The 22,510-nt window shown below is 34.9% G+C and overlaps 1 protein-coding gene across 1 annotated transcript; it reads right to left on the bottom strand.

The window, feature by feature from the left end:
* Nucleotides 1-1,400: 1,400 nt before the first annotated feature.
* Nucleotides 1,401-18,544, bottom strand: LOC123564891 (ankyrin repeat and SAM domain-containing protein 4B-like). The gene is made up of 3 exons (XM_045358805.2): nucleotides 18,043-18,544; nucleotides 6,066-6,356; nucleotides 1,401-4,409 (listed from the first exon to the last, which is right to left on the bottom strand). The coding sequence occupies exons 1-3, from the start codon at nucleotides 18,210-18,212 to the stop codon at nucleotides 3,419-3,421; spliced, it is 1,452 nt and encodes a 483-aa protein (XP_045214740.1). The 5' UTR covers nucleotides 18,213-18,544; the 3' UTR covers nucleotides 1,401-3,418.
* Nucleotides 18,545-22,510: the final 3,966 nt, after the last annotated feature.

Genomic DNA, 22,510 nt, shown 5'->3' with positions numbered 1-22,510 from the left:
TAATACGTGATAAAACAGTATTTCCGGGCTACAAAGAAGCCCTCATATTACACAGTTTGAGTGGTATTTACATGAGTTATGTCAGCAAGTTGCTGCTATATTTCATTGTGTCGTAGGGTAAATAGTGGTACCTATAAATCCTTAATGTTTTAGTTGTTTTATTTCATTTTCCCCGTTAATGTCCTGTCTGGTGTTCCGTACTTTTACCAAATCCTCCAATATTTATATATAGTATAAGGGAAGTAAATCATCGCCTCCTTTACTAATCTTACTAATATTTATGCATGTGACTTATTCCAACCAATCACGATCTGGTCACTCATAAATGGTCAATGTTTTGAAAACGTTTATTTGTTGATACTGTGCAAATAAAACCAAATATCTTCGGATATATTCTACATATATTCAGGTAATTAGCATTTATGTACTTTGTAATCATATTTCTTGATATAACTGAAATTCTGTATTGATATTTCATGTATTTAATGAATTATTACGAGTTATAAATTACTGTGTTTAGAGCGGTCAGTTACGCGCCACCACACCTATTGTAATGCTCGTTTGTTTACCTTTTTGACAGCTGTCATCTGTCAAATGATGTTTGTTATTTCTTGTTTATATTTACTATCTGTTGTTTTATATTTTCAGAGTACATCTATGATAGTAATGAAATCATATTGAACATTATTATTAAACCCATGATTGAACATTAAAAATTCTTTGTCATCCGACCCACCCCCTCATACAGCCATGTAGCCAAGTCATCTACAACTATAACATACTTGAGCTAGTTGGGAGCAAAAAGAAGGGTGACAATTGTAAATCTATAAGTAGATTTGAGTACATTTATAGAAATGTAAACAAACTTAATCACACACGTGCTTATATTTTAGCTGTCAGATCTTATTGTTTAAAGGTCATTTTTTGGGAAAAAATATTTCTTTTTAAAATGGACATTGCTATGTGTAACAGCTATATGTAGTTGTTAATTTTACTAGACTAGAACAGATCGCAAAATTATTTACTACTGTAATACCTTTAAACTTTTGCCTAAAGCAGGTGGTTAGGTGTAGTTGTTCTGGAATCTAGAACAATCTGAGGCAGGTAGCCTCCGAGTTTGTTTGAGCCGAACCATGAGAAAACCAACAGTTTGGTCAGGATCCATGCTGTTCGCTAACGGGTACTCTACTTGCAATATGGTTTGAAAACGAACAGCATGGATCCTGACCAGACTGCGCGGATGAGCAGGCTGGTCTGGATCCATGCTGGTCGCAAAGCCACTATGTTGGTTTTCTCATGGCGCGGCTCATTTATTAACATGTTACTTAGTATTACATCTATTTGGTTTCTTTCGTCATAACCATGTGTAGACATGAGGATGGTTAAAGTCACGGAACAGATTATTTTATGAATCTTTATTTCGAACATTTATTCCTTAACATCTAAATAATACTCAATAACATTTAACATAATAAGCTTGAAAAACATGTTACTTAAACTGATACACAATCAATACAAATATATATATACACACAAAGCATATATAAATAAGATCCTGCTGGTACCGCAAGGATGTCCATTGATATCTTAAAATAATGATCAGTGGGAAGTGATGTTCTTCTCTCGTAAATTAAAACTAAGAACCTTTGTTATGGCTAGACTGGTAAAGTAATAACGACAAAAATATTAAAAAGAACGATGACCTTGGTTTTACCAATGCTACTAAATACAACAACTTGAAGGTAAGTACATTTATTTTTATTGGATATAGTTTCGTAATCTTATGTAGGGAATCCCCCGCAATCAATATGTCACGTCCTGTTATCTCACCGCTAAAAGGTTGGGTTTTTGTTGTTGCTTTTTTTGATATGCAACCATCTAACGTTTTTCTCTGTTGGTGAGCATATTGTAACATTACCTTTAAAATCGATTAATCAAATATCTCGTGGTGTTTTATTGTACTATACATCGTTCACTTTGTTGTACTTTTACGTACAAAAAAAAAACACCTGGTAATCAGTCTATCTGTGTATAAGCGACTGTAAAAGTAGAATACAATTCCGTCAATGTGCACGTGTGTCACGCTTTCAGAAAAAAAAGTCAAACGACTCTTAGAAGATAGTATCTAATTAATATAAAATGCAGTAAAATGCGAATATGCGGTCCAATACTTCTGGCATGCCTTCACAGTGACAGATTATATTATAGTATACAAAAAAATAACAATTTATCTCAGTATTTGCACGGGATTCTTACCTTCTAATCTTACAAAAAGAATCATAAATTCTACGACCTCTTTGTTGGGTGAATAGTCTTCATAAATGACAATGTCTAAGATCGAAGTTTCATAAATTAAGTTTATTGTTCAGGAAGTTAATATGTGAATGAAAAGTCGAAACAATAAAACATTTACCGCTTCGGAGTGGCGGGTTTAACCATATATATGTCTGTATAAAGAGAATGATGTTGGGAGAAAAAAAACCCGTTAATTATATTTAATATATGTTTATGTTATACAATAAAAGTGGCAATACACCATTTTGTACGTTAACATGTGCAGAATCCATCTCACCGAATCAGACTGTTACATATTATAATCCAGTCCAAGGGCTTCCTCAGAAGTTAATGCACGAAATCTGTGAATAATCCTTTAACGATATCATCGTTCGAAAACTTCACAAGACAGATAAATGGAGTTTGAAAATCAGGTTGAAATATAGCTTGGTTATAAAAAGATATAATGCATGTGTGTTCTACATAGTCTGCAACTAATTAGAACAATAATGTCGGCGATAGAACGTTAGTCAGACGCATAGCTTTTGCACGTAACTGTAATGTAACCTATTTTATGGCACGTTTTTACATCAAAATATGTTGCGTATTCCAAAAATACACGGAAGATACATTGTGTATCAAACACAATTTATGTCATGTGTAATATATACAATAAACAGACACGTCACCAGTGATGTCAAGCAATGTCTCCGAGTAAAATATCTCATAGGTGTCTCATCGACTAGGCGTTTGCCGTAGTTTTCCCATTTTATCACATTCAATAAATTTTCTGGTTAGCACAGTTTTCCATCTTTGTACACATTAAGACTAAAAGTATGTAATCATTTACCATCATGTAGAAACGTAACATAAAAATACTAAATGCAACAAACAAGAGTGCAGGTTTGACACGGAAGACTCTTACACCTCTCAGTTATTTGACCTATTTTTGTTTTCAAAGCAAGTCGTGCTAAGTTTTCCAAAATTAGACCAAATATTGTAACACATCCAAGACTGATATGAGACAACGATAATTATATGTACGTTTTCATAGTCTTATTAAAAGCCACAAATATGATAAGTGACAAAGACAGGTTTAAAAGCAGATTATGTTGCGATGAAGTTTGTAGTTTATCTAGTCTGATTACAATTGACTGTCATACATTTGAGCAGGTTCATTTAGAACAATTCTTCTTTTCTGAATAGCATCCATAAGTTTTCGTCTTGGTCCAATCGGGAGGCCCATGTCTTGAAAATCTTGGTTGGTAAGTATCATTAGTGCGTCCATGTCAACATCATCGTTTAGAAACAAATGTGTATAAAGTCTTAGTCCACAGCCTTCCAAGAACATGATGACCGGTGTGTATTCAGAGTCATCATCTTCATCATCCAACTCCTCAACATCTTCAGCTTTCCATGGTAAATCCTTATCTCCTTCTACAAGACCAGCTGAAGATTCTGTCCCACTGCTCAGTCTCTTTGTATCATTAATGTCTGCTTCAAAACCGTTCTGCATATCATCACCATTTTGATATCCTGAATCGTTTTCATCTAATGAAATATTTGCTGGGTTTTGAAAACTGTTTGTGTGTTGGAAACGATTAAGAAAAGATATGTTTCCGAAATTAGGACGGTTAAACATTCCAGGCGTACTTTCGTCATCATCAAAGCTTTCGTCAACACCCGAATCTCTTGAATCACCACCTACTGCTGCGCCAGGAAATACGTTTGTTAAAGCAGGTCTTGCGCTATTGTCGGTTACTTTTTCATCTGGACCATCAATGTCAATGTTTGCCATGTATATAACTTGTCCATCTTTCCTTGAAGCAGTACCTCTTACTGATCGCAATGTTCGCCTGCCACTGTCATCAAAATCACTTATATTAAAGTCATTTATTTGTCCGTCTGATGTCCTTGCATGCGAGCCTCGGGTTGTCCCATTCACCAAGTCTGAAAACGCCGCAGTTCCACGCGTGGCCTTCGATTTTGTAGTATTTCCTTTTATTCTTTGTGTCAGGGTCTTTACGAAACTTGCCTTACTTGGCGCTTTGAAGTCATTGCCATTTTGAGTACTTTCTTGTCTTTCCATTTGTCGTCTTGTCTTTTCCAACTCTTTGGAAGCCTTATTCTGCAATCTGTAATGCCAGTAATAAACTACATATTAGATACACATGTTTATTTGAGTCTGAAAATTATTTCATGAAAATTTTCAAAAATACACATGTCTAAGATTTGTTTAAATAATCTAGAAGTGCTTTATAGAGAATAACACCTTTTCATTTCTGATATATTGTTGTTTGTTAGTTAAACGTGCCATCGACACAACTATAATCTGTGGGACTTTCAGTTTGATTAGGAAGTAGTACCCGTGGTCATTTCATCATGGCTCGAATCAAAGGCGAGGCAAGGTTCAAGTGTGCGTTTACCCTCGATAACTGAGGAAGAGCCCCGTAATGATTTGCTGCGTTAGTTTTACAAAGCTTAACACCTAGTCTGAAGAATTAATTGGAAAGAGAAAAAAAAATGTTGTGAAAGATTTTTGGACAGTGAGCACACAGGATTACAGATGTTTTATGTAGCTGCTGCAAAAGAGATCGTTTTGTTCGATCCAATTGAAAATCTATTAACCACTAAATATTGAAATGATGTATAGCTGACTGAAATCAAATCTCCCATATAACAGGGGCGTCGGAAGTGGGGCCCCAATAATTTGCCCAAAAACGATTTTTTGTAAATTCATAAGTCTTGTGATCCAAGTCGCGTAACCCAGTATAATTTGTAATAGTATATAAATTTTGCTGGTTAATACAATACACGTTTCAGATTAGTGTGTACCGTGTTTATGAGTGACAACTAATCGGTGTGATTAATTGAGTCGTACAACGTTCGTATTGACTTATTACGCAATGAACAATCACATGTTGTTTAATTGGCATGTCTTTAGTCAAGGGACGAGTTTCAGCTATACCCCCACAGCCGCAAAGTCTATGGTATTACCGAACTGCGCGTCAGAGGTGCTTATCAATGTGTGTTGTTTTCATGAGCGGCTCAGTTTATGATTACACTTACCCTTCGATTGTAAGTTATTATTTTCTATGCTTTTCTTACTCAAAAAATGATATTTCTAAACAAAAATCAAGAAATATTAACCGTGAATGATATATTGTCATACATAATACAAAAATAAAGATTACATCAGTGCCATTCACTATGATATTGCGTAACTAGACATTATTAATCTCTGATAAAATTGATTCAAATTTATATCTTTGCTTTATCATTAAAAGATATAGAATTATACTGAGACTTGGATGCAGCATTCGGTAACCCTTAAATCAAAATGATTTATTCGCCTGTACAACAGTAATAGCTTATACTCGAAGATACAAAACTAGACTGCCCTTATAAAGACGTGAATATATTAATCGCTTTGTTGTTCTTATATAAAAAACAGTAACAAGTAATACTGTCTCATAAGAAAACGGGCATAAAGTTTAGTATTTTTTCAAGTAATGTTAGATTCTGATGATACATCATCACTCTCTGAATTTATATGAGCCGTGCTATGAGAAAACCAACATAGTGCGTTTGCGACCAGCATGGATCCAGACAAGCTCTGCGCTATCCGGCAGCTGGTCAGGTCATGTTTCCTTTCAAAGCACTATTGATTAGAGAAATCCATTAGCGAACAGCATGGATCCTGACCCAGACGGGGATGCCATCTTTGATAATGAGTCGCAAAAGCTTCATTTGGTTTTCATCATGTGCGGCTATATCTACTGTTACATTACCTTTCGTATTGTTTTAAGTTATTATCTGCGTCTCTCATCGCCTTTTCTTTCAACTTCTGGATAACTTTAGGATTTTTCCTTATCTGTTCATTTTGCGCCGCATCTAGTAACTTAACAATATCCTCTCTGTTCTCCAACGCAGCGATATCTAACGCCGTGTGCATATCATTGTCCATTATCCAAATATTGGCGCCAAAACTGATGAGGAATGATATACAGTTCCAGTGGCCATTTCGAGCTGCATGATGCATTGCTGTGAAACCTAGGAGGTCCATCTTGTTGACATCACCTCTGAAATTACAAAATTTGATTCAAATGTCAATATATTATTGCTTCCTAAATAGGTAATTTAAAACGAGATATAGATTTATAGATGTTGTGACTGGTCTATGCAGCTTGTGCAGTGTAAACCTTCAAATATATTTTGTTCGCCATGTAGCAAACAGTAATAGCGTATATTACTCAAAGTTGACAAAACTAGATCTGCCTCTTTTAGGCTATTTATTATCTGTCTACTTTTGGATAGGCTGTAATGCTAAAAATAATCACTCTATCCCAACGCCAACTGTTCAATTAAGGTATTAGACCCGTAATAGAGTACCTCCTTTTTGAAGAGTATTCAATTCCTAGCATAAACCTACTTTGACTGCAATTTTCAGGGTGGCGTAGGTTCAAGCCCCACTGGGATAATTTTTTCCCCTTATTTTCCATTTTTCTAGTAAGTTTTTACTTCTTTAAAGACTTATTATTGATTTTTTGTACAAAAGCGGAAAATGTTCGTTTGATAAGCGATTTCTTGCTGTTAAAATTGAATTTACCTCTGAAACAGAAGGAGTAGAATTAGACATCTTTAAATATACTGAGTTACATGCAGTAAAAGTTCCCTATTTTGCCTTCACTCTTTAGATTACATATTGTGGAAGAAATGTAGGTAGGTTTTACTTCTGCCCCAAGGTTATTTTTGAATGAAGTGAGCAAAATTCAAAACAAACCCGCAGGATTCGACCTTAATTTTTCAATGTTGGAGTTAGAATTCTGTTTCATTAAATCCGTTTACTTGAGGCACCCTAGAAAAAATGATATTGACAGTCTTATTTTGTGTTTTATAATTGTTTACCAATAGTCTGATGTTTATTTTATCAAAATTAATGGTAGAATGAATTGTCTGCAAACGTTTAGGATAGTGGCCATCACTTTGAAATTTGTCTCTACTTGAGCTTGAGGAAATATCACGAATTATACAAAAAACGGCACGGTAAAAGTTGTTTAAAAATTGCAACACAGTGCGAAATACGGTCAACTTTAAGAATGTACCAAGCAAATGCCATTCTTTAAACATTACTATTAGGGGTCCAATACCTTGAATTTAAACATTGCTTTTAGAAAATTGACATCTGGACAAAAAAGACAGTAAAACACGATGGCTTGCTGTTCAATAATCTGAACTATTGCCCAATATCAGATGGACCTAGTGCGATCTGACTACTGGCCGGCAAACCATTGAATAAGGCCTAAAAAATTCTTTGTTTCCGGCAACATGCTCAAAATAATCAGGGTAGGTAGGTCGGAATTTTTTTTTTTTTTTTTTTTTATTTTTTTTTTTTTTTCTTTTTTTTTTTTTATTAAGTGAGACTTTTCGGAAATTAACACTGTTTTACGCCTAAAAGTTTTATTACATGATATCAGAAATAAATTTTCATATTTTTTCTTCAAGATTTTATTTTAGTCCATCAAAATTGAGCGTTGAAAAGTAGACCGGCCAGTACTAGCAGCAGAAACTATAGAACAGCGAGTTCTATAAAGAGTTAATAATAACTGTTAATGTCTAAAATCTTTTATGACGGGGCAAAGGGATTCCAATTTTCAATATCTCCCTACGCATTTATTTAAAGGAAGTTGGGTTGAGTAATAGCAGTCAAAGTTTTCTACATCAGGCAAGTTTATAAAGTCTAAGTACTTAGTGACCTTGTACATCCAAAATGTAATTATCTGCATGTTGGTTTAGCTATAGCATACATGTATACATTTGAAGTACATCACATCATATGCTGTTATCTGTATGTAATTGATTTCTTATCTTTAAGTACAGCATGTTCTGCACACTCAAGTACGCAACATAGATAGTTTGCCAGACATCCCTAACTCTGAATTAATATCAAACAATTTATGAGAGTATATACGAATGCATGAGAATAATCAAGAAGAATGCAAGGGCATTTGTATGATAAAACGAATCAATGTGATATACAATAAAACCTTTAAACATCTATCTTAATGTAAGCGAATATTTCAATCTACATTGGAATGGGGTTACCGTCTACCACTGACAGCGATTTACCACTTAAAAGCCGGTCAAATTATTATGTTGTTCGTAAAGATTCGCGAAATGCACTTTAGCATGCTGCAAATGGTATGTAATGACGTAAATGACAGTTATATTTAACTAAAAATATTTAGAAATTGGACCACCAATTAAGGACAAAATTTCGAACGCAACTCACGGTATACATTTGTTATCTTATTTATCGAATATGCATGAATAAAATAAAACCCATTAATTTATTTCAATGTATGGCACTTCTTTTTACATCGTTAAATTTTTTTGGTTCAAAGGTCACTAGTTATTTCGGCAAAAAAGTTATGTTAACTACGTAGATCCGACCAAAACTGTTTCGGCACGAGAACTATCGGTCCCAATGTGTACTTTTCTGTCAGCTATGACTTTTCGTTATTTTGTTTTGGGTTAAATAAGAGTTGGGTAGATAAACAGCCTAATAGAATATTATTTTCCAAACTGGTAGGCCGAAATTACTGAATTCTAGGGTAAGATGAAAAAGCATTCCATTTGGTAAAACCATAAAAAGAAGGGAGAAACTTTAATGATCTGTGGTGAAGAAAACAAACAAAAAAATCTGTTGGATTATAAATGGTGATTAATTTTTCTACAATAACATCTTTCTTATCAGGTGTATACATACATTTGACCTGTAAAATGATAATTTTATCAATAATTTTATCAAACTGTTATTATGATGTTATTTTGTACATGTACGCTTTTAAAATATTTATTTGAAATGGTATTTGTGAGAATTAAAGAGTATAAACCTGAGATTAACAATCCTGGGTTGCGAGAATAGCTAATAAAACAAAGTTTAAAATGGAATTTGATAAATTTAACAGCTACTTGAAAGTAATCCCAATAAATTTTTGTTTGTCAATGCAAGTGAAAATGTTTGTTCCCTTGAAGTCTTTACGATAAGGTGGTCCGTTTATAGACGAAACATTCACTCAAAACAATGTCATTTAAATACTGTAGAATTCAAACCACATATTTTAATCCCAGGGTTATGCCGTTCATGCAGTGTTAATTATCTTTTTTTTTCATTTGTCGTCTGGGTCATACGATATTATACATACCCATCTAAAATGCATTTGTATATATTCATCTAAAATGCACATTCATCTCTTAGGTAGACACATGCAAAGCTTTATCCCTTATCATGCTGGGCCTTTGCGACCAGTGTAGATCATGATCAGCCTGCACATCTGTGCAGTCTGATAATGATCTGCACTGTTTGCCATTCAGTCAGTATATTTCTGGTATGCACCCCTTCTAACAGTTAATGGTACCATGCAAATTGAAAGATGGACAAGTTCATTATAGAAATTATGCAGGGTAATGGTTTTTTTTTCCGCATTTTTTCCACATGTATATAGGCTCTGTAAGAAACAAATACTCTGCTTTGGAATGTCTTGATAAACGCACAGCACGACAGAAAATAAGATCTTCTAACAATTTACTGTATCGGGACAAAGAAACAATGTTATATACGCTATTTTATGAATAAATTACTTAAGCTTTAGACAGTGAACCGAGCGGAGGTTTAACATCATAAATGGATCTAATCCTTTGAAGTATGATTTATATTAAGCGGAATAACAAAATTTTAATTCTTATAAATTTCAAGACACAGCATAAAAGATAGTTATCTGCCCTCGGCAGCACCCCCCCCCCCCCCCCCCCCCCCACCACCGAAGCTTACTGTATACAGATTAAAGACTTTTTGTGCTCCCATCACTCAATGTAATGGAGGGGGCATATATTGGTCTTGTTTACTTAAATTCAGGCTTATTTTTCGATAATTTTAGATAATACCAAAAACGCGGTTTTATAAAAAAATTCTCTTTTGTTTAACCGTAAGGCAAGAAGTAGCCGCTGTTTAATGTATAACCAATTGTTGCCTGTTTTACATTTTGTTTATTCGGAAACATTCAACACTTACAAGTTTCCTACGATTACGGTAGGCAGATAAAATGGCCGTTTATGGAGTAAATGGTGGTAACTGCGGAATGGCGTGCGATACTTTGTCACTTTGACTGTCAATAAAACTGACATAATATTTGTTTAGGAAGGAGATGGATTGACGGCTGTTCGGGATCTGTATTCATCAACTATTTAGACTGAAACGTACAGAAAAAAGCGCGCCATATATTTGATTTTATTTGCCAAAATTGCATCTATGGTGTGTCCATACCGCTGAAGTTTTGGTGAAGCTTAGGTCGCTGTGGGAACCATATTTAGGATGAGTTTAATTTAAGTATGTGCACTCCTAGATGTTGCAGTCAAAGATAAAATCTTCACACTTTTAACATCCATTATTAAGATAAAGCGTGTTTTAATCAATTTAAACATGACGAGGTGTTTACGTCACGCAGAATAATATCACGAGGGCGTTGTCTGAGTGACGAATAACCGATTTTAAGTCTTTAGACTAATGTAAGCCATATTTTCTGTTATATAAATAATTCAATACTTGCATGACCCATATGTAAAATAGTAGGTCAATTACCGTGGTCAACGTGACGTCAGCGAACGCGTGTTCTATTAAGGATTTATATTATAGAACCATACATCTTAATCAAAAATAGAAGACATAGGAAAAGACTACTGTTTATTAATAATCATAATTCAATGATGCATTGTTGGACACAATATTAGATAAAATATTCATATCATAATACAAAACGCAACTGAGCCAATATAAGAAAATCAGGGCCAATATGATGAAATAAGGACCAATACGGGATTCAAGCATTTTGAACTTTAAGGGGCCAAATCTGCAGTTTCATTAATCAGGTGATTTCGTATTCACCATGGTATTTGTCCTTTAGCAGTCGTTTCGCCCCTCAGGTCAATAAGACCACACTCGAACAAATAAAAAAAAAATGCCCATTAAATCGTTTGGTTTAATTCAGAACTTGAAAGCATAAAAATTCAGTGGGGTCATGAAGATTCGTATATGTGTGTAGCGGCCTAGCCTGGCTCTCTGGCTGCACGGTTATTTTTTTAAAATACTGCAAACCTTTTATAAGTAAATTTTAAGCCTTTAAAATAGCACATTTTATCTATTGGCTAAACCATACATTCGGAGCCAGTGACAATAAAAATGTCAGTGCAGAAACAACCTGCTCGTGTTACTTCCACTGTTAATGAAGAAAATTTATATATGAGAAATGTGATATTACAAACATAGGGACGGGAGCCAGTCTAGTGGCGGAAGTGACCTGGTTTAAGGTTGGTATGCTGCCTATAGTAGTATTTGAGGAAGAGGTTAGGTTCAAAAGGAAGGAAGTTATATTTGTTGTTTTTCACCTGTCCAATTAAAATACTGGGGTAAAAACGATACAAAATAAGACAAAAACTTCCTCATGCAATCAACATACGAACATGGTTTATGGTGCGGTATCTCGTTTAATCTCGCATAATCGCGACATCATTCTCATATGACGAGATTGTAATCTTATCTGGCAAATATCGACAGGAATGTTTGTCCGTCACGAATGAAATTTAAATAGCTGTATTGCATATGTATCTGTTATTTAAATATATGTATACTGGCGATTCAGCCGTTAAGATTTACCGTAATTTACATTTACACACCCAATTTGTTTTGATATAAGTCGGGTATTTGTGGATGGTAGATAAATGTTGATAAAATTATCACAAAGTTTGTCACTACAGTAAGATCATCTTTCTGTATCCAATAAAGGATTAAATGTCTGCGCAACCAACTAATAACTGGTTCATACCATCTGCACGTTATACAGAAATGATATTTTGTAAGAAAAATTCAGACAAAATAGTAGTGAATTTAATTAATCGATTTAACAATTACACAATGCCTTCGGACATGCGCATTCGCAAACTCGTGACAAAGAAAGTAAATTTTAGAAAACGAATACTTGTCAAAGAACAGATAAGATTTTCGTTTTCCTTATGTACTTCATGATGACAAGGAGTTAAATTTCTAATTCCTGATACATTCTATAAGTTTATTTTTTGTTTCTTTTAGTTACTTAATTTACATTTTTTTCCTTTTATTTCTTTGATTTTCTCCTATCTAAAAAGGAATAATTATTTCCTAAGGCTAACAATAACAGTTATACTGAAATCGAACAGTTTTTTTAATATCAGAAAACGCATCTCTGGCATTGCATTTATAGCTCGATATCACTCTATCTGGCGATCGTTTGTCAGTCTGTGAGACATCCTTCGTGCTGTTGTTGTTGTTTTTTTAACCAGTCCCTTAAAATGCTGTAAGATAACTTCCCAGCTTTAAAATAATGACGAAAGAAAAAGAAACCACATCAATGAATTCACGCCTTGCCGTTTCATGGCTACATTACATACAAAGTCATTTTAAATTAAATGATGTACCAAATAGTTTTTGTTGCTTTTAGATATAAAAAAGTCGAGCCAGATATCAAGTAGTACGTGCATATGCATAATTAATTGATCTCTGTCGCATTGTTGACTTTTCCTACATCTTTCCTATGAAATGTGAAATTCAGTTAGCTACATTCTATGTTACACAATCATTAACTGTTGAGTCAGATGATTTGTTTGTTTGTTCGTTTTGGGCTTAACGCCGTTTTTAACAGTATTTAAGTCATGTAACGGCGGGCAGTTAACCTAACCAGTGTTCCTGGATTCTGTACCAGTACAAACCTGTTCTCCGCAAGTAACGTCAACTTCCCCACATGAATCAGAAGTGGAGGACGAATGATTTCAGACACAATGTCTTTTATCAAATCGTCATGGAGAACATAGGTCCCGCCCGGGGACTGAACTCACGACGCCGCGATCCATAGACCAACGCTCTCCCTACTGAGCTAAGCGGGCGGGTCTGAGTCAGATGAAGGCACTGTTGATCACTGACTTATTTCTGGTGAATATTAACAGTTTTCTTTTTTGCTATCAAATCAACAGCTTCCATGGCGGCTGAATTATATTTGCCATGTTGAGTTGTCGTATTTCCGGGACAAAGCCACGACAACACGACAGCACGATTACGAGTCATTTACAGAAAGTGTCTTGTTGGCGGGAGGTAGACAATACGACAACTCGACAAATAAAAGGCACCAGAAAGACATTTCTGTACCTGTCAACACGAAAACTACATCAGCGACCTTCATTTGTCTTTATGTCGAGCTGTCCGACAACAAATTAAATGCAAAAATCTGGCGGGGTAAAGACACGACAACTCAACATGGCAAAAATCAGCTACAATAATAATCAGGCCAGTAAGTATATATAGGAACCAGCCTTTGCAACACAGGGGAAATCCCCATAAACGTTGAATACGAGACATGAAACAAAAATTTCGTAGTTATAAATGGTGTAATTGTCACTAACCTTAAAACATAACAGTTACGTGTTGTCACATTAAAATGAACATTTTCCCGGAAAGAAGTTTTGTGAATTTGCATTTGTAATTGTGAAATAACTTTAAATCATACGTTCTTGTTAGCTCAAAAAGCTCTGCCTTTTGTAAGACATGAAAAACCTAAATTTTGAAGAAAGAAGTGCAACTGAATAGCTCTCCAAAACGCTTTTTGAAATAAGCTATACATGGATTCTTTATTTATTGCTGTTAAAAAGACTCTTTTTACAATGTCATAATAAAAAACGCTGATCCTACGATATCTGTACAAGCTGATAAGAATTATCGACAAACCTCTTATACGGATTTTGTAGTAAAAAATCGATTTCAAGTGCACGGTTTTAAGATCAGAAGGGCCTTATAGCTTTTTTATTGCAGTTTTATACAAGTTTGGTATGCGTCATAAATTAGTATAGATTTTTTTTTGTTTCGTATATTAACTATGTGTACATGTGCCATTTTAATAATATTATCTGGCGACTAGCCAGAGGCTGAATTCTGAATTTACCCTCCCCCCCCCACCCCAACCCTCCAGATTTTTTTCATCGCCTGGTAAACTTTGGCCTGTTCAGCGTTTCCATTATGCAACATTCGAATGATCACAGGGGACCGTTCTTGTCCATGGGCGTTACCAATAAAGACCGGGGAGTAATTGTTATAAAACAAGACTCACAATAGCTAGAATGCTAGTTAATAATGAGTTGTATGGCCGCCATAGTGAAGGCCAAGCTACACATAAGAAATGACGGTAACCATATACCTGAAAAAAAAAACGCACTCCAAAAAAGCTACTAATGGCCGTCTGTGAACCATTGTCTAAATGTTGTTTAAAGACTCAGTGATGTTCATATAAAGAGTCAGAACATGAACTACATAACGACTGCGCGGATGAACTTAAGCGAATAAGTGAGCAGCAGTATCAAAGTATTAAAAAGAACTTCTACCAACACATATTTAACCTTTAGCCTGCTAGCGGCAAATGGTTTTGCCTTTGCGACCAGTTCAGACCAAGATCAGTCTCCACATCCGTCCCGGCTGATCACGGTCTGCACTGTTTGCTATTCAGTTAGTAAATTTTCAGTGAACACCCCTTCGAATAATAAATGGTATGATGGACCAGTCCATTTTAGAAATTTAGCAGGCTAAAGGTTAAGTGACGCAACGATTGGGTGAATTATGACTAGATTTCAAGACATAAGCTACAAAACGCCTGTCTGTGTAAAACATGATCAGACCAGAACCGTACATAACATGACCATATGGTATTTTTAACATTGTCAACTAGAATCTGGCCGACATTCTGCCGCAAAGTCTACACAATTCAATGTTTTGCTTTTAAGATAAATTAGTTTGGTTCAAGTGTGGTTTTGAAATATTATGTCACGGTTTTATTCCAATCTAGAAATCAATACACGTGATTGATATAATTGTATTATTGGCTGTCTTACAGACCAGTTTGCTTGGATATGCAAACATTTCATTTGTTATAAATGAATCAGTGTTTGACGTTGAGCCTAAAAAGAACTAAATCGAGCGTTAAAATACTTACGGTAAATCTGTTTGGCAAATCGATTTTTGTCTAAAACATTCATTATTGAATAGATAAGGTTGAGACATTTAAAGACATTGAAAGTTTCTTCCTGATATACTGTTAAAATTTTGTATCGCATATCTTTAGTAGGGCTTTGATTTTTATATACTGATCAATACAACAGAATTTGTGAAAATCTGATAAACATTGCATTAATTTTGACAGTTTTTGCTGTTAGTTCAATATGCCAGTCCAATGTTAAAACTCAGTAAGTATATAAACGCGAATTGCGAATATTCCGTTTTGTATGTAAAAAAAAAGTCCTGTTATGATATATGCAACGCGAAACATGGAGGCATCGCCTTTGGTCAGCTGTAGCTAACTGGTAAGAAAACACCCAGTGATACTTTGGTCAGCCGTAGCTAACTGGTAAGAACACACCCAGTGATGTTCTGGTCAGCTGTAGCTAACTGCTAAGAAAACACCCAGTGATACTTTGGTCAGCTGTAGCTAACTGGTAAGAAAGCACCCAGTGATGTTTTGGTCAGCTGTAGCTAACTGTAAGAAAACACCCAGTGATGTTTTGGTCAGCTGTAGCTAACTGGTAAGAAAGCACCCAGTGATATGTTGGTCAGCTGTAGCCAACTGGTAAGAAAGCACCCAGTGATACTTCGGTCAGCCGTAGCTAACTGGTACGAAAACACCCAGTGATGTTTTGGTCAACTGTAGTTAACTGCTAAGAACACCCCGTGATACTTTGGTGATGTTTTGGTCAGCTGTAGCTAACTGCTAAGAAAACACCCAGTGATACTTTGGTCAGCTGTAGCTAACTGGTAAGAAACTGGTAAGACAGCACCCAGTGATATTTTGGTCAGCCGTAGCTTACTGGTAAGAAAGCACCCAGTGATATTTTGGTCAGCCGTAGCTTACTGGTAAGAAAGCACCCAGTGATGTTTTGGTCAGCTGTAGCTTACTGGTAAGAAAGCACCCAGTGAGACTTTGGTCAGCCGTAGCTTACTGGTAAGAAAGCACCCAGTAATGTTTTGGTCACTGTAGCTTACTGGTAAGAAAGCACCCAGTAATATTTTGGTCAACTGTAGCTACTGGTAAGGAAAACCTGTGATATATCTACGCTATATTCAAGCGTAAAGAACCCTAATATTGGTCAGACGTAGTTTCACTTAAAACCCTGTGCTTATCGTCAAAGATAATTGGTTTTTTTTTTATTTGTCAGTCTTAGATTATAGTTCATATACTCTTCAGTCGAGCGTCATCAAGAATGAGATGTGTTTCATTGTTCAGAAACGCCATATGCTGCAATAGTTCTCTCTGGTATATGTTAGATAACAACAGTAGCCGGTAGTTCTACAATCAATCCAGGCCATGTCAAACAGAGAAACAAATCATATCTTATTTGCGTTCCAACGATCAAGAGTCATTTGAGATAACAGATTGATAATTGTTAATGTACTTCCACTTTATATTCACCGAAACTAAAGATAACATACGTTTAAATGTCATTACTCAATTTTGTTCTTCTATGCAATTTTTAGAAAACATGGCTAAAAATGACATCAATAATACTTTCAGTTTTTATGTTATGTTATAAAATTCACGTTTTCCTTCTTTGATAGAATGAGTGCAATATTTTAACACAGTGCATTTTTCACTATTAATTTACCTTTCTGTGAAAAAGTGAAAATCTTTTTAAAACAATCAACGTCGTTTAGTGCTTATTAAACAAAGAAATAATGTTGTGTTGCGCTATTGCTGAGTTTTAGTAAAGCGTTTGACTGGTACGCTATGGCTTTGCTTACTAGTAGGCCGCAGCGAATCTTCTGCAACTAAAACAGAATAAAGATGGTTTTTTGCTCCATAACCCAAGAAACGTGCATGAGAGTCACGCGAAGACTTATTGCGTATGATTATTTGACCATTGAATGTAAGTTATCTATTGGATATTTTTACGGAAAGTTTGGACGAATGTTTGTTTCTTTAGATATGAGAGGCTAATCATTTCCTTGTGTGACAATGCACACGGTTGCAAGATTTCTTGACAAGCCTGATTCAAAAACTAGGACACTACTTTCTTCTGTAACAGTACATGACTCAATTTTTTGTTGTTTTTTTTTTCAAATTTTCAAAACAACTTTAGACCCGATACATTTTCGTATCCGGTAACTGTCAGGAGGTAAATAACTTTAATTTCTATAGTTAACTAGCGTTTACTACTCAATCCTCTATTGCTGGAAATAGTAATTTTCTTTAATAAAAGATGCAGAAATAACAATAAAAAATGCATAAACCAAAATAGCAACGTGTAAACAGATAAGATGATGCAAACTGGAGATTTGCTTATAACTAACAAGATCGAGACGTTTAGTCCTGTTATTTGCAAGACTAGAGTTTGAACTAGATACACTGACCGTCAAATTTGATGTGTAACATTTCAAAAGTATTTTCAATCTCTACAGAATGGTCGTTCACACACATACAGGTAACATCAAATACTATCACATATTTATTTTTTAAATCACATTGCTTTAACAGATCATACATTTATTGTCTTTTATTATATTATGTCTTACAGCATTAGATATAAGGACATTTTGCATTATGTCGTGTTCATTACGAAGATCATTCTCATGTAAAAGTGGTAGGTAGACAATAAACGAATTATCTCCGATTTACAAATTTCCGTCTGCTTAATTTAATGACCTACCCTCGGGTGATAGTCGTTCTCAATGCCTCCAGGTTACCATGCTGTGCCGCTAACATAGGGGGCGTACATCCGTCCTCGTCGGGAGAGTTCATCTCCCTCCGATTAGCCTCCCTCAGAATATCCAGATATCCATCCCTGGCCGCGCGGTGGTACTTGTCCCTGTCCGTCATTTTTTCTCACCAAGCTAGAAAAAAAACTTGTTCAGCAAAAGTCAATCCTTTGTTAGGTGTTTAAAACGGCAACATTTCTGTCTTTCTGTAGTTTTTTTTAACCAAGTTCAGTAAATCGCAAGTTATATCTAATAAATGTTACTGTTAAAACACTGAAACTAAAAAAAAAACGAATGTAATATCCGGACTTTTTAAATGATCTGAACGTTTGTTAACTCCCGTAACACTCCCATTTATGAGTTTATTCAGTTAAACTGTTCACTGAAAGAGATCTAGCCTGTTGGAATATGGCCAATCGAACTGATAACGATAAAACCGTGCGCTATCAAAATGGTCGCATAGCATAACTTGAGGCCAACATAACAGATATGATAATATCGTTCACATTGCTTTCACCTGGACGGTCGAGTTAAGATTAGCATGTAAATGAGATAATTTTGAACAAGAAAATGTACATTTACGTCAAGGTCAAAGACAAAAAAATGTCATGTAATAAAATGTTTGCTGATACGATCATGGAGCATTCTGCTCGCTGAAACGATTCAGTCATTATATATATGCCTAGCATTAATTATTAATACTTCTATTTAAGTTAATGATTACAAAGATAGGTCAATAAATTTGAAAAGCTTGAATGATTTAACTTTCCGCAAATCACGGGGTCCAGTGTAGGCCTATAAAAGTTGTTCAAGTCAAAAAAATCTTTAATAATGTTTGTTATGTTTTATTTCATATTTACATTCATTTGACATTTCATTTTCTAAAAATTCTTTATCTCTAAGTTAGAGATAAAGTCAATGTAAAACTTCAAAGATGTCCAGTGCTGTTAAATATGACATTGTGACAGAGATATTTATATACATGAACTTGAAGAAAAAAACTCAAACGGTTGCGACAAATATAATATTAAAAAATTATGATCAAAGTTAGTTATTGTTTTGTAACATACAATACTGCATAATATAACCAATATACAGTTCCTACAGAACTACATTTAAACCTAGCCCATCAAATTTTACAATCAATGAACTTTAGGACATTGTTTCCTAATATCTTTAATTTCCAACACATGCCATACATTCGTTTGTGTACTAATTTAATTTGACTACGTCTTCATGTATTACTAAATTAAACCTTAGTGTGATGTATGCTCTTAATAGTGTACATTAAATATGTGTTTACATTCAGTGTGGGAGAATTAATGCCAACCGGCCTGCTAAACAAGGTGTTCGTCCTGCAGGGAGTTTTGGGAGAACAAGCGGGTCAAAGATTTGCTTAAGAAAACACATTCTTTCAAATCTGCCTCCAAAATTAATTACTCTCAAAATTTATCTGCTATTTATAGCAACATGCTTGTACATTTCTTTAAGAACATAAATATTAATATTATATACCCTTCTCAAATGCTCTCATTCGATTGGTCGAAAGGGGTGCATGCGCGGGTCCGCAAAAAACGATATTGACCCGCAAAAGTGATAATGACTTGTGATATCACTTTTTCTTATATGTATGAAATATGAGCCAGTCAAATGAGTGCATTTGAGAAGGGCATATAATATAACAATTATAGACTTATGTTTCGGTCAATATATGTTTTTACGGACCTGTAAAACACATATCGACCTCAACATAAGTCAATAACTGTATAATATACGCTGAACAAAAGTACAGTAAATATTTAAAATTCACACACACTTTAAAGGCATTTGAGAAGGAAGACGGGAGACTAATCAGCTCAATGATCGAACAATATCAAGTTTAAGTTATATCCCTTCTATAAACTCTGCAGAATTTATCAAACGAGTTGGAAACAAATGGCTCTGTCGATCATTTTATTAATTTCATTCAACGAGTTTAAGAAATTCAATTATGGAAATACACAAATGTAATATTCTTTTTATCACGTTAGTTTTTCCTACAGAAACATCCAAATGTCTTCTTTATTTACCTGTGATATGCCAAGTCAATTCAACCAACGCCTTCTATACTTAGAACGATGTCAACACCATTCTTTATTATAGTAGTGTAAAATTATGCAATGCATTTATTTCACTGCCACGACGACAATGTCATTTTGTAAAAAGGGTTTATGTAATGAGTATTCAAATCTACGCAACATGCTAGAATTACTACTCCGTAAAGATAGTTAGAATTGTACGAGTAATTTAACCTATTTACGCCCTGAAGTAGACACACTATACTAGTACCTTCTTAAAACAGGACAAGCAATTTACAGTGCTTGCGTAATCTAGATATGGTGCAAAAGGTTACGTTTTCAAAATGAAAAGTAAAGTGAAAAACGGTAGGGCATATCGCTTATCTTATGATAATAGCAATATTTTGACATTAACATGAGAATGTTTGACAATGGCACTGGAATCTTTGTTCTGTAAAAGAGATGGTTATTATACAGTTATTGACTTACGTTGAGGTCCGTAAAACACATATTGACCGAAATATAAGTCTATAATTGTTATATTATATGCCCTTCTCAAATGCACTCATTTGACTGGCTCATATTTCATACATATAAGAAAAAGTGATATCACAAGTCATTATCACTTTTGCGGGTCAATATCCCTTTTTGCGGACCCGCGCGTGCACCCCTTTCGACCAATCAAATGAGAGCATTTGAGAAGGGTATATAATATTGCTTTATAACTAACACTGCATTGCAATAACAGAAACTTCTGTAACTGCAGTACTGCAAGGTAAATGTGATTAGTCGAATGCAACCTAGTACATGGTGCATACCATAAAAAGTAGAATGACCTTTATCGGTTAGTTTTTTTGTTGTGTCAGAATAATTTTATGTGCGATGTATCGAAAACGTATCACCGATAGCAACTTCCTCCCTTTTCATTCTGCCATTGCTATAATTAAGAAATAATAAGTTCCAAAACGTGGTTTATCGTAGAATAACCCGAGTTTTGAGTTCTTATGCGTAAGAATATAGCCTTCGTGATATACTGTTTTGCATAAGAACGAAAAACTCGGGTTATTCTACGATAAATCACACATGGGAACTTATTATTTCGGTTCTAACACGACTTACTAGTATCAACAGTGTTAGAAAAAATGGTAACTACTTTTTACGGCCGTGTTACGCACGTAGATCGGATGACGTCATTGCACGCGAGTGGTTATTGCAGAATAACCCGAGATAGATTTTGCTCTACATGTATGTATGTTATTTGCTAGCCATGTTAGAATTATAGTTAATTGTTGTTAATAATAAGATTTTGGTTATTTGCAATGGGGGACAGGCAGGCTAAACCTATCCATATTTTCCCGGATTTTTTCTGACAACCAAATCTTCCCAATATTGACAGGCGCCCCTGCTCCTACGCCTATGATATACAGGTTGAAAATCGGGAAGATGAGACAGAGGCTCATATTCTTGTAGCCTACTGAGACAGTAGGAGAGTTCCAGCTTACAGACGAGGTTCAGCGTTTATGGCAAAGTACAGCCAATGCATCGTGACTATACCTACATGGTAATTCAGTTCTATCTATTATAGAACACAGGCGTGGAGCATCAAGGAGTCAATATCGAGTTGCAGCTTCAATTAATATGACAAAGGCTGAACATCTATGCGACAGAACTCGTATTTTGTTGATTCAAATTAAGATATCGTCTGACGGGAACTTCAACCAAAATATCAGTCAAGTACACACAGCTTATAGGAGTTTGAGCTTAATATACACGTAATCGAAGGGAAAAGGGAAACTGCAGATGTTCATTACACGTGTAATACCTTTAGAATATTATGTACATATTTAGTATATTACCTGGACACCAACTGGTTTGCAATTATGAGGGTTGAATCGTACCACAGTTATTATTAAGTAACTATCTCTCCTGTATTTGGTCAATATGCCACATGACGAAGAATGAATTTCTCCAAGAACGGATAGGAGTCTACAGATGGAAAAGGAGTAACTTCTACTATACATGGTACCACTGCAGTTGAACATCATAGTATTTTAATTAACAAGACAGTGTATTAACAGGACAGGACATAAAGTAACGATGAGTGTGGTATGTTATCAAACCTTATTGATCAGGAAAACAGGACTATCTCTAAACAAGACATCAAACTAGTCAATACAAAACATGTTTGACGTGTTATTTCATACCGGAAGGAAAATCTTTAACTAACGAAACGGCAAAATATCCATTAGTTTACAAAATAGTATAACAATTTTTCACATGATATGACATTAAGTGCACATAATACTATCTCAAATTAAATATTGGGACGATCTCGAAAGACATTATATATATCAACAAGATA

Source organism: Mercenaria mercenaria, chromosome 2 (genome assembly GCF_021730395.1).
Source record: "Mercenaria mercenaria strain notata chromosome 2, MADL_Memer_1, whole genome shotgun sequence".
In the NCBI taxonomy this organism is placed as follows: Eukaryota; Metazoa; Mollusca; class Bivalvia; order Venerida; family Veneridae; genus Mercenaria; species Mercenaria mercenaria.
Note: the sequence above shows the minus strand (reverse complement) of the source record. Positions and strands in the feature narration are given on the sequence as shown.